The following is a 17,243-nucleotide window of genomic DNA, read 5'->3' as shown; positions in this document are numbered from 1 at the left end:
TTTTTTTTTACAAAAAGTGCCAACAAACAAACAAATAAATTATATATATATATATATATTTATATATTTACACACACACACACACACACACACACACACACACACACACACACACACACACACACACACACACACACACACACACACACACACACACACACACACACACACACACACACACACACACACACACACACGGCCAATGGACTCTAGAGCAGTGGAGACGCCTTCTCTGGAGTGATGAATCACGCTTTCCCATCTGGCAATCTGATGGACCAGTCTGGGTTTGGAGGTTGCCAGGAGAACGCTACATTTCGGACTGCATTGTGCCGAGTGTGAAATTTGGTGGAGGAGGAATTATGATGTGGGGTTGTTTTTCAGGAGTTGGGCTTGGCCCCTTAGTTCCAGTGAAAGGAACTTTATATATACTGTATATATATATATACATATATATATACACATACATACATACCAGCACAAGAGCTGTGTAAAGAAAGTAATACTGTATTTAAAAATATAATGTAGCTGTACTTTCGAGTGGTGCTTTATACGTAACAACACAAACCATGTTGAGGTGTAGAGTTAATAAACAGGGAGTTTACACAATAATAAGTCTCTACGCTAAAAGAATGTTTACCATTACCTTTCTGTCCAAGAACTTGGAGCGCATCTGTATGTCTTCCTCCCAAACCAGGGGCATTTTCCCAAACACTACAACGCAAACATACGCACACAAATATAACAATAGACGGTATTAAATTGCAATGATTGTTACATGTCGCCATCACTACCTTCCTCCGCCTTCGACGGCAGCTGCATCAACCTCATCATGACAGGAGATCCCACCTGCACTCTGCTCGCAAGATGCCTGGGGAGATACAGAGTGACATTCACGTGTTTTTGTTCAACTTAGCAGGACAAATCTTGCAAAAAAAACGGGCACTTAGAATTATCCATAATGTGGGGTTCAAGGAGCAGACAAATTGCTTATTTTTAAGGTCAAAACTGTTAAAAATGTCTTTGTGGAGGGAGAGTGTGATCAGCGCGCCTGCAGGAGCAAAGGTCACCGCCTCTGTTGATGGTGCTGACGGCGAGACACAGCTGGCAGGTGATTAGATTCCACAGGTGGTACGTGGTAATCTAATCATCTGTTGTCTTTAACAATGAGCGGGTCGGGAGCAGAGGGGGAGAGAGGATACGGACGTGGCTAAAAAGGTCACGTTCTACTGGAGAGAAAACCAGTGTTAAAACATTCTGATCATTAAAACCTTGTTAAACCTGCACGCTTGGCTCCTGTGGGACTGCTAGGAAGCGACTTCCACAGTCCTGATTTAGTAGAATATTTGACAGGGCTTGTCATGTTCAAAGCGGGGGTCAGCAACCCGCGGCTCTTTAGCGGCACCCTTGTGGCTCCATGGAGCTTTTCCAAAAATTTATGGAAATGAAAAAAAAAAGTTGTAATATCGTTTCTGTAGGACAAACACACCTACTCAGTGGCCTAGTTGTTAGAGTGTCCGCCCTGAGATCGGTAGGTTGTGAGTTCAAACCCCGGCCGAGTCATACCAAAGACTATAAAAATGGGACCCATTGCCTCCCTGCTTGGCACTCAGCATCAAGGGTTGGAATTGGGGGTTAAATCACCAAAATGATTCCCGGGCGCGGCCACTGCTGCTGCTCACTGCTCCCCTCACCTCCCAGGGGGTGATCAAGGGTGATGGGTCAAATGCAGAGAATAATTTCGCCACACCTAGTGTGTGTGTGACAATCATTGGTACTTTAACTTTAACTTTTTAACTCAAACCTTCCTAATTGTTAGAAAGCCCACTGTTTAATATGTTTGTGTTTATGCTTCACTGATGAGAGTGCCATTTTGTCCTACTAATTTCAGCGGCTCTTGAACCCACCGTTGTGTGGACTGTGACTCAACAGTTTGTTGACATGTATAACTTTAAAGACGTGTTTTACGCGACTCCTTTTTTTGTCTCATTTTGTCCACCAAACATTTTATACTGTGCGTGAAGGCACAAAGGTGAGCTTTGTTGATGGTATTGACTTGTTGGAGTGCTAATCAGGCATATTTGGTCACTGCATAACTGCAAGCTAATCGATGCTAACATGCTATTTAGGCTAGCTGTATGTACATATTGCATCATTATGCCTCGGCATCTTGTTCCAGACCACAGCAAACGTTACCCAGCTTGCAAAGATTGCAATAAATCCATTAGAAGAAGACAGCCTGCTGTTTCCTTTAACTTGGACACACACATCTATACCTTTGGTCATTTTAAGACGGTCATTTCCAGGAGTTATCTCACGCTCCGAGAAGTTTTACTACTGTTTTCCAATGTTGTAAAAATGTGTAGAATAAATATTACCGTATATTTAAACATTTCTGTCAACGAAGATTTGCGTCAGCCTGGGACACAGTCGTTTTGATAGTAGGCTAATATAGCTACTGTAATTAGCTACTTACATCATGTGTTGCCATCATTATAACACTTATACAAGTCTTTTACATTTTTGCGGCTCCAGACAGATTACTATTTTGTATTTGTGGTCCAATACGGCCATTTCAACATTTTGGGTTGCCGACCCCTGGTTTAAAGGAAGAAGTCATCAATTGCCTGCAAATAATCAAAGTTTATTCGTAGAAAGGGATGTGGGGGGTATAACCTCGGAGGAACGGCACAATATAAACACGCTTTAGCACTTTAGCACAAGGAAACGTTTTTGCGTCTCAGTCTGTGGGGTGAAAATATGGAACAATGTTGAGCATTTTAAGAAATTGCACAAATCTAATATTTTGGTTCGGTATGGTGAGGTCTGGGCTCATTTCGAATAGGAGTATGAATGACTCATATGGACTTACTTATGATGATATATTGAGTCTTGTGAAGCACATTGTTCTGGGCAAATTGACTCATGTGGATCCAGATGAATTTGATAAAATGTGGTTCGGAGGAAACTGGATATTAAAGTAACTATGTAAAAATGCTTCCCATTACCCTTTTGAGATATGTTTAATTTAATTACATTTTATTTTCTTAATTAAATGTTCTTTTCTTTTTTTGTGAAATAATAATATTGCGCACGCACACACACACACACACACACACACACACACACACACACACACACACACACACACACACACACACACACACACACACACACACACACACACACACACACACACACACACACACACACACACACACACACACACACATATATAAATAATCCGTTCATGAATGAGTATATCCGTGTTCTCCATATATATATATATATATATATATATATATATATATATATATATATATATATATATATATAAATAATCCGTTCATGAATGAGTATATCCGTGTTCAATGGAGAAGTCTGATCTACAAAATGTGCAGGCAGCATACCCCTTCCCCTTCGAGCTGTCCTGGATGAACTGAAATTATTTTTTCCGATCATTTTGGAACGTACGTCTTCTTCTTACTTCTGCTTCGTCGCTGTTATGCATACTTGCCAACCCTCCCGGATTTTCCGGGAGACTCCCGAAATTCAGCGCCTCTCCCGAAAACCTCCCGGGACAAATTATCTCCCGAAAATCTCCCGAAATTCAGGCGGACTCAGGTCTATGCGGACCTGAGTCCGCTTTCCCACAATATAAACGGTGTGCCTGCCCAATGACGTTATAACTGTAGAATGATCGAGGGCGAGTTCTTGGTTCCTTATGTGGGTTTATTGTTAAGCAGTTTCATTAAGGTCCTCCCAGCGCGGTAACAACACACAACAACAGCAGTCACGTTTTGGTCTACCGTAAAGCAGTTTGTCTGCCGTAAACAGCAATGTTGTGACACTCTTAAACAGGACAATACTGCCATCTAGTGCATTTGATGAAAGCACTTTTGTGCGTGCCACACAGCAATGCATCATCAGAGAGGGTGTTCAGCATGGTTAGAAAAATAGTGACAGAGTATAGAACAAGGATGGACAATTCAACAAGTATATGTGTAAATAAATGAACACTGAAATTCAAGTATTTCTTATATATACAGTGGGGCAAAAAAGTATTTAGTCAGCCACCGATTGTGCAAGTTCTCCCACTTAAAATGATGACAGAGGTCTGTAATTTTCATCATAGGCACACTTCAACTGTGAGAGACAGAATGTGAAAAAAAAATCCAGGAATTCACATTGTAGGAATTTTAAAGAATTTATTTGTAAATCATGGTGGAAAATAAGTATTTGGTCACTTCAAACAAGGAAGATCTCTGGCTCTCAGAGACCTGTAACTTCTTCTTTAAGAAGCTCTTCTGTCCTCCACTTGTTACCTGTATTAATGGCACCTGTTTGAACTTGTTATCTGTATAAAAGACACCTGTCCACAGCCTCAAACAGTCAGACTCCAAACTCCACTATGGCCAAGACCAAAGAGCTGTCAAAGGACACCAGGAAAATAATTGTAGACCTGCACCAGACTGTGAAGGGTGAATCTACAATAGGCAAGCAGCTTGGTGTGAAAAAATCAACTGTGGGAGCAATTATCAGAAAATGGAAGACATACAAGACCACTGATAATCTCCCTTGATCTGGGGCTCCACGCAAGATCTCATCCCGTGGGTTCAAAATGATCATGAGAACGGTGAGCAAAAATCCCAGAACCACACGGGGGGACCTGGTGAATGACCTGCAGAGAGCTGGGACCAAAGTAACAAAGGTTACCATCAGTAACACACTACGCCGACAGGGACTCAAATCCTGCAGTGCCAGACGTGTCCCCTGCTTAAGCCAGTGCATGTCCAGGCCCGTCTGAAGTTTGCCAGAGAGCACATGGATGATACAGCAGAGGATTGGGAGAATGTCATGTGGTCAGATGAAACCAAAATATAACTTTTTGGTATAAACTCAACACGTCGTGTTTGGAGGAAGAAGAATACTGAGTTGCATCCCAAGAACACCATACCTACTGTGAAGCATGGGGGTGGAAACATCATGCTTTGGGGCTGTTTTTCTGCTAAGGGGACAGGCCGACTGATCCGTGTTAAGGAAAGAATGAATGGGGCCATGTATCGTGAGATTTTGAGCCAAAACCTCCTTCCATCAGTGAGAGCTTTGAAGATGAAACGTGGCTGGGTCGTCCAGCATGACAACGATCCCAAACACACCGCCCGGGCAACGAAGGAGTGGCTCCGTAAGAAGCATTTGAAAGTCCTGGAGTGGCCTAGCCAGTCTCCAGACCTCAACCCCATAGAAAATCTGTGGAGGGAGTTGAAAGTCCGTGTTGCTCGGCGACAGCCCCAAAACATCACTGCTCTCGAGAAGATCTGCATGGAGGAATGGGCCAAAATACCATCAACTGTGTGTGCAAACCTGGTAAAGACCTATAGTAATCGTTTGACCTCTGTAATATAACCTTTGTTGGCAATAACAAAGTATTGAGTTGAATTTTTGTTATTGACCAAATACTTATTTTCCACCATAATTTACAAATAAATTCTTTAAAAATCCTACAATGTGAATTCCTGGATTTTTTTTTCACATTCTGTCTCTCACAGTTAAAGTGTACCTATGATGAAAATTACAGACCTCTGTCATCATTTTCAGTGGGAGAACTTGCACAATTGGTGGCTGACTAAATACTTTTTTGCCCCACTGTATATATATATATATATATATATATATATATATATATATATATATATATATATATATATATGTATATATATATATATATATATATATATATATATATATGTATATATGTATGTATATATATATATATATATATATATATATATATATATATATATACAGTGGGGCAAAAAAGTATTTAGTCAGCCACCAATTGTGCAAGTTCTCCCACTGAAAAATATATGATAAAATAAATATATATTTATAGCTAGAATTCACTGAAAGTCAAGTATTTCTTATATATATATATATATATATATATATATATATATATATGAAATACTTGACTTGGTGAATTCTAGCTGTAAATATACTCCTCCCCTCTTAGCCACGCCCCCCCACCCCCACCTCCCGAGATCGGAGGTCTCAAGGTTGGCAAGTATGCTGTTATGTTTTTGGACATTACTACTTGCCGTAGTTTTGAAGCAATGCATGATGGGAATACAGATGTTGTGTGTCAGTGTATTAACGTGCCGGCTGGAATAAACACACGCTGATAAATCGCTCTGTGCCTGCCTACTTTATGGGTTATAGATAAACCTATGGATAACGGAGACATATATAATAGTCTCCTTTTCAGGTGAGAGAGGACGCTGAAGGCAGTGCCTTTAAGGCACGCCCCCAATATTGTTGTCCGGGTGGAAATCGGGAGAAATTTGGGAGAATGGTTTCCCCGGGAGATCTTCGGGAGGGGCACTGAAATTCGGGAGTCTCCCGGGAAACTCGGGATGGTTGGCAAGTATGCCTCAGTCTGGACCCCCTCTCCAGGGCCCCCCTCCCTAGCGTTTACCCGTTTCTCACCTTTTTTGTAAAGGGTGCCGGAAGTTGGCAGACCCGTCAGCGATCCTGTTCTGTCTCCCTGTAATATTTGTCTGCTCTTGAATGGGATTGTGCTGAAAATCTTAATTTCCCCTCAGGGGTTATTAAAGTATTTCTGATATGTGGCCTAAAACACAATTTAGCTGAACATCCCTGTCCTTAAAGGAGTAGAGGTTGGATGTCAGTATTACCAGCTGGGATGGACTTCATCCTACATTGATGGATAAGGACCTACCCATCGGGCAGAAAGCAGCACTGCCATGTTACAGGGGTGTCGTCCACAGAATGGATTACCCGCTCCACCCCAAATATCTCCACAGTTTCCTCCTCAATCTGCATCTCCTTCTCTTCCAGCTCTCTCTGGTCAAACACAAACATTAAAATCACAGTCTTTAGTTAACATTACAAGATATTGCACACAGTTTAACTGATCGCGCTTAGGTTTTTCCACAGTTGGGGGCACAGGTATGCCAAAAAAAAACGGAGCAGTGGGCTGAACCAAATAGAAAGCTACAAGGTGGATAGGATAAATCAAGATTATGGGGTTTGGTTATCAAAGACTTTTGGAAAAAACAAGAACAGAGTCCCTGAGGTCCGGATGTTTACATAATGCGTCTGTTAATGTGTTCATTTTGTCGGTACAAGAATGCAGAGACCGAAGACTACATTCTACACAGCATTTTTGTGAATGGAAAGACTTGTATTACGTGTATGTGAATTGACAGACATCAAGCAAGAATAGGAAGAATTTCACCCGAAAAGCTTCAAAAATTGGTCTCCTCAGTTTCCAAACGTTTACTGAGTGTTGTTAAAAGGAAAGGCCATGTAACACAGTGGTAAAAATGCCCCTGTGACAACCTTTTTGCAATGTGTTGCTGCCATTAAATTCTAAGGAAATGATTATTTGTAGAGATGTCCGATAATGGCTTTTTTGCCGATATCGGATATTCCGATATTGTCCAACTCTTAATTACCGATTCTGATATTAACCGATACCGATATATACAGTCATGAAATTAACACATTATTATGATGCCCCGCTGGATGCATTAAACAATGTAACAAGGTTTTCCAAAATAAATCAACTCAAATTATGGAAAAAAATGCCAACACGGCACTGCCATATTTATTATTGAAGTCACAAAGTGCGTTATTTTTTTTTAACAAGCCTCAAAACAGCAGCTTGGAATTTGGGACATGCTCTCCCTGAGAGAGCATGAGGAGGTTGAGGTGGGCGGGGTTGGGGGGAGGGGGTGTATATTGTAGTGTCCCGGAAGAGTTAGTGCTGCAAGGGGTTCTGGGTATTTGTTCTGTTGTGTTTATGTTGTGTTACGGTGCGGATGTTCTCCCGAAATGTGTTTGTCATTCTTGTTTGGTGTGGGTTCACAGTGTGGCGCATATTTGTAACAGTGTTAAAGTTGTCTATACGGCCACCCTCAGTGTGACCTGTATGGCCGTTGACCATGGCATTCACTTATGTGTGTGTGTGTAAAAGTCGCATATATTATGTGACCGTGCCGGCACGCTGTTTGTATGGAGGAAAAGCGGACGTGACGACAGGTTGTAGAGGACGCTAAAGGCAGTGCCTTTAAGGCACGCCCCCAATAATGTTGTCCGGGTGGAAATCGGGAGAAATTCGGGAGAATGGTTGCCCCGGGAGATTTTCGGGATAAATAAAAATCACACAAAAGATGTGTTCCCAGTAAGGTTTACTAAAATCAATTTGACTAAATTCCTTTAATTTATAAATTTTACTAAAAGCAATTTAAAATGATTAAAAATAGAATAAAAATCACACAAAAGATATGTTCCCAGTAAGGTTTACTAAAATTAATTTGACTACATTCATGTAATTTATAAATTTTACTAAAAGCAATTTAAAATTATTAAAAATAGAATAAAAATCACACAAAAGATTTACTAAAGGTTTACTAAAATAAATTTTACTAAATTCATGTAATTTATAAATTTTACTAAAAGCAATTTAAAATGATTAAAAATAGAATAAAAATCACACAAAAGATGTGTTCCCAGTAAGGTTTACTAAAATAAATTTTACTAAATTCATGTAATTCATAAATTTTACTAAAAGAAATTTAAAATGATTAAAAATAGAATAAAAATCACACAAAAGATGTGTTTCCAGTACGGTTTACTAAAATCAATTTGACTAAATTCATGTAATTTATGAATTTTACTAAAAGCAATTTAAAATTATTAAAAATAGAATAAAAATCACACAAAATATATGTTCCCAGTAAGGTTTACTAAAATCAATTTTACTAAATTCATGTAATTCATAAATTTTACTAAAATAAATTCAAAATGATTAAAAATAGAATAAAAATCACACAAAAGATGTGTTCCCAGTAAGGTTTACTAAAATCAATTTTACTTAAGTCATGTAATTTATAAATTTTACTAAAAGCAATTTAAAATGATTAAAAATAGAATAAAAATCACACAAAAGATGTGTTCCCAGTAAGGTTTACTAAAATCAATTTGACTAAATTCATGTAAATGATCTATTTTACTAAAAGCAATTTAAAATTATTAAAAATAGAATAAAAATCACACAAAAGATGTGTTCCCAATACGGTTTACTAAAATCAATTTTACTAAATTCATGTAATTCATAAATTTTACTAAAATAAATTCAAAATGATTAAAAATAGAATAAAAATCACACAAAAGATGTGTTCCCAGTAAGGTTTACTAAAATCAATTTTACTTAAGTCATGTAATTTATAAATTTTACTAAAAGCAATTTAAAATGATTAAAAATAGAATAAAAATCACACAAAAGATGTGTTCCCAGTAAGGTTTACTAAAATCAATTTGACTAAATTCATGTAAATGATCTATTTTACTAAAAGCAATTTAAAATTATTAAAAATAGAATAAAAATCACACAAAAGATGTGTTCCCAATACGGTTTACTAAAATCAATTTGACTAAATTCATGTAATTTATACATTTTACTAAAAGCAATTTAAAATGATTAAAAATAGAATAAAAATCACACAAAAGATATGTTCCCAGTAAGGTTTACTAAAATTAATTTGACTACATTCATGTAATTTATAAATTTTACTAAAAGCAATTTAAAATGATTAAAAATAGAATAAAAATCACACAAAAGATTTACTAAAGGTTTACTAAAATAAATTTTACTAAATTCATGTAATTTATAAATTTTACTAAAAGCAATTTAAAATGATTAAAAATAGAATAAAAATCACACAAAAGATGTGTTCCCAGTAAGGTTTACTAAAATAAATTTTACTAAATTCATGTAATTCATAAATTTTACTAAAAGAAATTTAAAATGATTAAAAATAGAATAAAAATCACACAAAAGATGTGTTTCCAGTACGGTTTACTAAAATCAATTTGACTAAATTCATGTAATTTATGAATTTTACTAAAAGCAATTTAAAATGATTAAAAATAGAATAAAAATCACACAAAATATATGTTCCCAGTAAGGTTTACTAAAATCAATTTTACTAAATTCATGTAATTCATACATTTTACTAAAATAAATTCAAAATGATTAAAAATAGAATAAAAATCACACAAAAGATGTGTTCCCAGTAAGGTTTACTAAAATCAATTTTACTTAAGTCATGTAATTTATAAATTTTACTAAAAGCAATTTAAAATGATTAAAAATAGAATAAAAATCACACAAAAGATGTGTTCCCAGTAAGGTTTACTAAAATCAATTTGACTAAATTCATGTAAATGATCTATTTTACTAAAAGCAATTTAAAATGATTACAAATAGAATAAAAATCACACAAAAGATGTGTTCCCAGTAAGGTTTACTAAAATCAATTTGACTAAATTCATGTAAATGATCTATTTTACTAAAAGCAATTTAAAATTATTAAAAATAGAATAAAAATCACACAAAAGATGTGTTCCCAATACGGTTTACTAAAATCAATTTGACTAAATTCATGTAATTTATACATTTTACTAAAAGCAATTTAAAATGATTAACAATAGAATACAAATCAGACAAAAGATGTGTTCCCAGTAAGGTTTACTAAAATCAATTTTACTAAATTCATGTGATTCATAAATTTTACTAAAAGCAATTTAAAATGATTAAAAATAGAATAAAAATCACACAAAAGATGTGTTCCCAGTAAGGTTTACTAAAATCAATTTGACTAAATTCATGTAAATTATCTATTTTACTAAAAGCAATTTAAAATGATTAAAAATAGAAAAAAAAGAAAAAAATCACACAAAAGATGTGTTCCTAGTAAGGTTTACTAAAATAAATTTGACTAAATTCATGTAATTTATACATTTTTACTAAAAGCAATTTAAAATGATTAAAAATAGAATAAAAAATCACACAAAAGATGTGTTCCCAGTAAGGTTTACTAAAATCAATTTGACTAAATTCATGTAAATTATCTATTTTACTAAAAGCAATATAAAATGATTAAAAATAGAATAAAAATCACACAAAAGATGTGTTCCCAGTATGGTTTACTAATTTTTTTTTTACTAAATTCATGTAATTTATAAATTTTACTAAAAGCAATTTAAAATGATTAAAAATACAATAAAAATCAAACAAAAGACGTGTTCCCCGTATGGTTTACTAAAATAAATGTTACTAAATTCATGTAATTCATAAATTTTACTAAAAGCAATTTAAAATGATACAGATCATTTCCGATATTACATTTTAAAGCATTTATCGGCCGATAATATCGGCATGCCGATATTATCGGACATCTCTACCTGAAAAGCTTCAACATTTGGTCTCCTCAGTTCCCAAACGTTTACTGAGTGTTGTTAAAAGGAAAGGCCATGTAACACAGTGGTAAAAATGCCCCTGTGACAACTTTTTTGCAATGTGTTGCTGCCATTAAATTCTAAGTGAATGATTATTTGCAAAAAATAAATAAGTTTCTCAGTTGGAACATGAAATATCTTGTCTTTACAGTCTATTCAATTGAATATAAGTTGAAAATGATTTGCAAATCATTGTATTCTGTTTTTATTTACCATTTACACAACATGACAACTTCACTGGTTTTGGGTTTTGTAGACTTAGACTTTAATGATCCACAAGGGAAATTGTTCCACACAGTAGCTCAGTTACAATGATGGAAAGTGTAAGGATGGAAAGGACAATGCAGGTATAAATAGACTAAATATAGCGATATAAAATATAGCATATATACGTAATATTTACATAATATATGTACAGTATATTATATATATATTGTAATATTATATTATATTATGTTATCCATCCATCCATCCATTTTCTACCGCTTATTCTCTTTGGGGTGGCGGGGGGCGCTGGAGCCTATCTCAGCTACAATCGGGCGGAAGGCGGGGTACACCCTGGACAAGTCGCCAGCCACCTCATCGCAGGGCCACATATTATGTTATATTATATTATATTAGATAGCCTTACTGAAAAATCTGGGAGGACTCTTTCCTGCAATCGAGTGTCCGAACAGTATTTTACGGTCTTTCTTGGACCCTTTGACACAGATTACTAACAAAAACCGAGGTACTGTAGCTAAAATGTCCAAAAGTAAGTTCGTAGTCACTTACAAAGGTCGTGCGGACGATGCGTAATTTCTGGTCAAAGCAGATGAAGGCCAAGTGCTCCGGGACTTTCTTCCTCAAAGCAATAAGACGCATGAGCAGGAAGTTGGAACCCTCAGTTATGAGCCCTCTCAAGGCCGATGTGGAAAAGGAAACACTCTCCTTTGTCACTTCCTAGACACACATACACACAACACAACTCGTTACAACACGATCAATTTTGCGTTAATACAGTCATGGTCAAAAGTTGACATTCACTTGTAAAGAACATAATGTCATGGCTGTCTTGACTTTCTAATCATTTCTACATCTCTTATTTCTTTGTGATAGAGTGATTGGAGCACATACTTGTTGGTCACAAAAAACATTCATGAAGTTTGCTTCTTTTATGAATTTATTATGGGTCTACTGAAAATGTGAGCAAATCTGCTGGGTCAAAAAAGTATACATACAGCAATGTTAATATTTGCTTACATGTCCCTTGGCAAGTTTCACTGCAATAAGGCGCTTTTGGTAGCCATCCACAAGCTTCTGCTTGAATGTTTGACCACTCCTCTTGACAAAATTGGTGCAGTTCAGCTAAATGTGTTGGTTTTCTGACATGGACTTGTTTCTTTAGCATTGTCCACACGGACTTTGGGAAGGCCATTCTAAAACCTTCATTCTAGCCTGATTTAGCCATTCCTTTACCACTTTTGACGTGTGTTTGGGGGTCATTGTCCTGTTGGAACACCCAACTGCACCCAAGACCCAACCTCCGGGCTGATGATTTTAGCTTGTCCTGAAGAATTTGGAGGTAATCCTCCTTTTTCATTGTCCCATTTACTCTCTGTAAAGCAGCAGTTCCATTGGCAGCAAAACAGGTCCAGAGTATAATACTACCACCACCATGCTTGACGGTAGGAATGATGTTCCTGGGATTAAAGGCCTCACCTTTTCTCGTCCAAACATATTGTTGGGTATTGTGGCCAAACAGCTCCGTTTCTGTTTCATCTGACATCACATGGACAAAGATAAGACCTTCTGGAGGAAAGTTCTGTGGTCAGATGATCACAGTCTACCAGCACCCTAACAACATTTCAAAAACAATGGGCCTTTTCATATTTGATTATTATCATATTATATGCCAACAAAGTGCTTTGCAGTCACTAGTCAAGGTGACAAGAAGGTATTTGAGTTTAAAATTAATTTCAAAAAGGGTTTTGATGACAAATGAATTGCTTGTAAGAGCTTTTTGCATTAAATAATATGGAGTCAAGAACTGCAGTTGCAAGTGGGCCATTTTTTATTTCTTTCAAAATTGCAACCCATTTAGCAAGAAAAATGCCCCCAGTTAGTTCTGAAAAGTGTGTGTGTGTGTGTGTGTGTGTGTGTGTGTGTGTATGTTCTGTGGTCAGATGAAACAAAAATTGAGCTGTTTGGCCACAATACCCAGCAATATGTTTGGAGGACAAAAGGTGAGACCTTTAATCCCAGGAACACCATTCCTACCGTCAAGCATGGTGGTGGTAGTATTATGCTCTGGGCCTGTTCTGCTGCCAATGGAACTGGTGCTTTACAGAGAGTAAATGGGACAATGAAAGAGGAGGATTACCTCCAAATTCTTCAGGACAAGCTAAAATCATCAGCCCGGAGGTTGGGTCTTGGGCGCAGTTGGGTGTTCCAACAAGACAATGACCTCAAACATACGTCAAAAGTGGTAAAGGAATGGCTAAATCCGGCTAGAATTGAAGGTTTTAGAATGGCCTTCCCAAAGTCCTGACTTAAACGTGTGGACATCGTGTGGGGACAGCGTGGCGCTGTTGGGAGAGTGGCCGTGCTAGCAACCTGAGGGTTCCTGGTTTGATCCCCACCTTTTACCAACCTAGTCACGTCCGTCATGTCCTTAAGCAAGACACTTCACTCTTGCTCCTGATGGGTTGTGGTTAGGGCCTTGCATGGCAGCTCCCGCCATCAGTGTGTGAATCAGTGGTTCTTTAACCTTGTTGGAGGTACCGAACCCCACCAGTTTCATATGTGCATTCACCAAACCCTTCTGTAGTGAAAAATAAAAATGTTTTTTTCTTAATTTAATCTTAATTTATAAATATTAATCATGAAATTATGTTATTATATTAAAGAAATACTAATAAAGATATATTTTACAAACAGAAAGTTACAGGAATGTACACATGATCCCATGTTTACATCTCATTGTGCAACATGTGAATGTTTTAATGGGAACTAAATGCGATATCTGAAAGGGGTACAAATTATTTCCAAAACAGTAACCCCCACCCAGACATACAATACTAGTACAATACTACCCATGAAAAACAATATTTGTTGTTATTGTCATTGTAAGTGGGCCAAAACACTTATATTAGAAAATAATATCATGGAAATGACTGCTGTCATTTGATTATAATAATAAAACATTTAACTTGTTATTTCATCAGGTTTGGTACAGGTGTGCTGCTGGTGTGGCCACAGTGCATGTGCACGTCTGACGTCGCTCACATGTGCTCCACTGAATGCTCAAGGAGTTTTTACGTTTGCTCACACAGATGGAAAATTAGAGGGAACATTGTTTGAGCTTATCCATAATACGTCGATAGGGAGAAGTTTTTATTCACACGATGAGTCGGTGTGTGTTGACCTCCGCGGCGGAGGCTCCGCCAAACACCTGAGGCTGACTCACCGAACCCCTAGGGTTCGATCGAACCCAGGTTAAAGGGGAACATTATCACAATTTCAGAATGGTTAAAACCATTAAAAATCAGTTCCCAATGGCTTATTATATTTTTCGAAGTTTTTTTCAAAATTTTACCCATCACGCAATATCCCTAAAAAAGCTTCACAGTGCCTGATTTTAACCATCGTTATATACACCCGTCCATTTTCCTGTGACGTCACATAGTGAAGCCAACACAAACAAACATGGCGGAAAGAACAGCAAGCTATAGCGACATTAGCTCGGATTCAGACTCGGATTTCAGCGGGTTAAGCGATTCAACAGATTATGAATGTATTGAAACGGATGGTTGTAGTGTGGAGGCAGGTAGCGAAAACGAAATTGAAGAAGAAACTGAAGCTATTGAGCCATATCGGTTTGAACCGTATGCAAGCGAAAACGACACGACAGCCAGCGACACAGGAGAAAGCGAGGACGAATTCGGCGATCGCCTTCTAACCAACGATTGGTATGTGTTTGTTTGGCATTAAAGGAAACTAACAACTAGGTTTACAGCATATTAAATACATTTGTCAACAACATGCACTTTGAGAGTGCAGACAGCCCAATTTTCATCAATTAATATATTCTGTAGACATACCCTCATGTCAGCAGGCCAGGGAAGCTAGGGTCGATATTCTTCTCTTGACGGTGTGAGCCAAGACATCCAGGGGGTTTAGCTCGTTCGTCTGCGGGAACAAACTGCCGCCATTGCTTGCCGTGCTACCGAGGTCCTTTGTCCCTGAATTGCTCACACACTCCGGCAGATTCAATGGGGGTCTGGCGGCAGATTTCTTTGACTTTATCGTTGGAAATGCATCTGCTTTGAGTGTCGCAGGATATCCACACATTCTTGCCATCTCTGTCGTAGCATAGCTTTCGTCGGTAAAGTGTGCGGAACAAACGTCCAATTTCTTGCCACTTTCGCATCTTTGGGCCACTGGTGCAACTTGAATCCGTCCCTGTTCGTGTTGTTACACCCTCCGACAACACACCGACGAGGCATGATGTCTCCAAGGTACGGAAAACAGTCAAAAAAACGGAAAATAACAGAGCTGATTTGACTCGGTGTTTGAGAAAATGCCGGATTGCTTCCCGATGTGACGTCACAACGTGACGTCATCGCCCCGAGAGCGAATATTAGAAAGGCGTTTAATTCGCCAAAATTCACCCATTTAGAGTTCGGAAATCGGTTAAAAAAATATATGGTCTTTTTTCTGCAACATCAAGGTATATATTGACGCTTACATAGGTCTGGTGATAATGTTCCCCTTTAAGAACCACTGGTGTGAATGTATGGGTGAATGTGGAAATAGTGTCAAAGCACTTTGAGTACCTTGAAGGTAGAAAAGCGCTATATAAGTATAACCCATTTACCATTTACAATGCTGAAGAAACAAGTCCATGTCAGAAAACCAACAAATTTAGCTGAACTGCACCAATTTTGTCAAGAGGAGTGGTCAAAAATTCAAGCAGAAGCTTGTGGATGGCTACCAAAAGTGCCTTATTGCAGTGAAACTTGCCAAGGGACATGTAACCAAATATTAACATTGCTGTATGTATACTTTTGACCAAGTCACATTTTCAGTAGACCCATAATAAATTCATAAAAGAAGCAAACTTCATGAATGATTTTTTGTGACCAACAAGTATGTGCTCCAATCACTCTATCACAAAAAAATAAGAGTTGTTGAAATGATTGGAAACTCAAGACAGCCATGACATTATGTTCTTTACAAGTGTATGCAAACATTTGACCACCACTGTATGTCTCGGGCGTGTTTGGTTGCAAAATCCTTCCCGCATCTCACCGTTCCAACTGTGGTGACTTTATCGATCTTCGTCTTCCCGCCTCGTTGGACCATGTGACAGCGTTTGTCCACAAGGTGGCCCTCGAGCTGAACAGGCATGCACATGTGTTTACATGCAATACAGGAGAAGCGTGGCATCAAAAAAAAAAGTTTGTGCTTGGAAAAAACAATTCAGTGACCTGCCTTAACATACTCGTGGTAATCTTCCTCCAGCACTTCCAGGTCAGCAGTGAGGTAGGCTTACATGCAAGATGTAAACAAATATATATATTAGGTACACATACATGTACAGTCTAATAACATTTAAAGGCCTACTGAAACCCACTACTACCGACCACGCAGTCTGATAGTTTATATATCAATGATGAAATCTTAACATTGCAACACATGCCAATACTAAAGTGCAATTTTAAATTTCGCGCGAAATATCCTGCTGAAAACGTCTCGGTATGATGACGTCAGCGGATGACGTCACCGATTGTAGAGGACATTTTGGGACAGCATGGCGGTCAGCTATTAAGTCGTCTGTTTTCATCGCAAAATTCCACAGTATTCTGGACATCTGTGTTGGTGAATCTTTTGCAATTTGTTCAATGAACAATGGAGACAGCAAAGAAGAAAGCTGTAGG

General features: G+C 37.6%; 1 protein-coding gene across 1 annotated transcript in view; it reads right to left on the bottom strand.

Moving 5' to 3' along the window:
- Window positions 1–17,243, bottom strand: part of catip (ciliogenesis associated TTC17 interacting protein) — a 38,331-nt gene that overhangs the window by 6,824 nt on the left and 14,264 nt on the right. The window contains exons 3-8 of the mRNA XM_061935267.1: window positions 16,798–16,853; window positions 16,615–16,701; window positions 12,097–12,264; window positions 6,737–6,861; window positions 792–868; window positions 644–711 (exon numbers count right to left, since the gene is read on the bottom strand). Coding sequence (XP_061791251.1) covers window positions 644–711; window positions 792–868; window positions 6,737–6,861; window positions 12,097–12,264; window positions 16,615–16,701; window positions 16,798–16,853 — 581 coding nt within the window. The remainder of the gene's footprint in view (window positions 1–643; window positions 712–791; window positions 869–6,736; window positions 6,862–12,096; window positions 12,265–16,614; window positions 16,702–16,797; window positions 16,854–17,243) is intronic.

Source organism: Nerophis lumbriciformis, linkage group LG03 (genome assembly GCF_033978685.3).
Source record: "Nerophis lumbriciformis linkage group LG03, RoL_Nlum_v2.1, whole genome shotgun sequence".
NCBI classification, from domain to species: domain Eukaryota; kingdom Metazoa; phylum Chordata; class Actinopteri; order Syngnathiformes; family Syngnathidae; genus Nerophis; species Nerophis lumbriciformis.
This window is presented reverse-complemented; position numbering and strand designations above follow the sequence as displayed.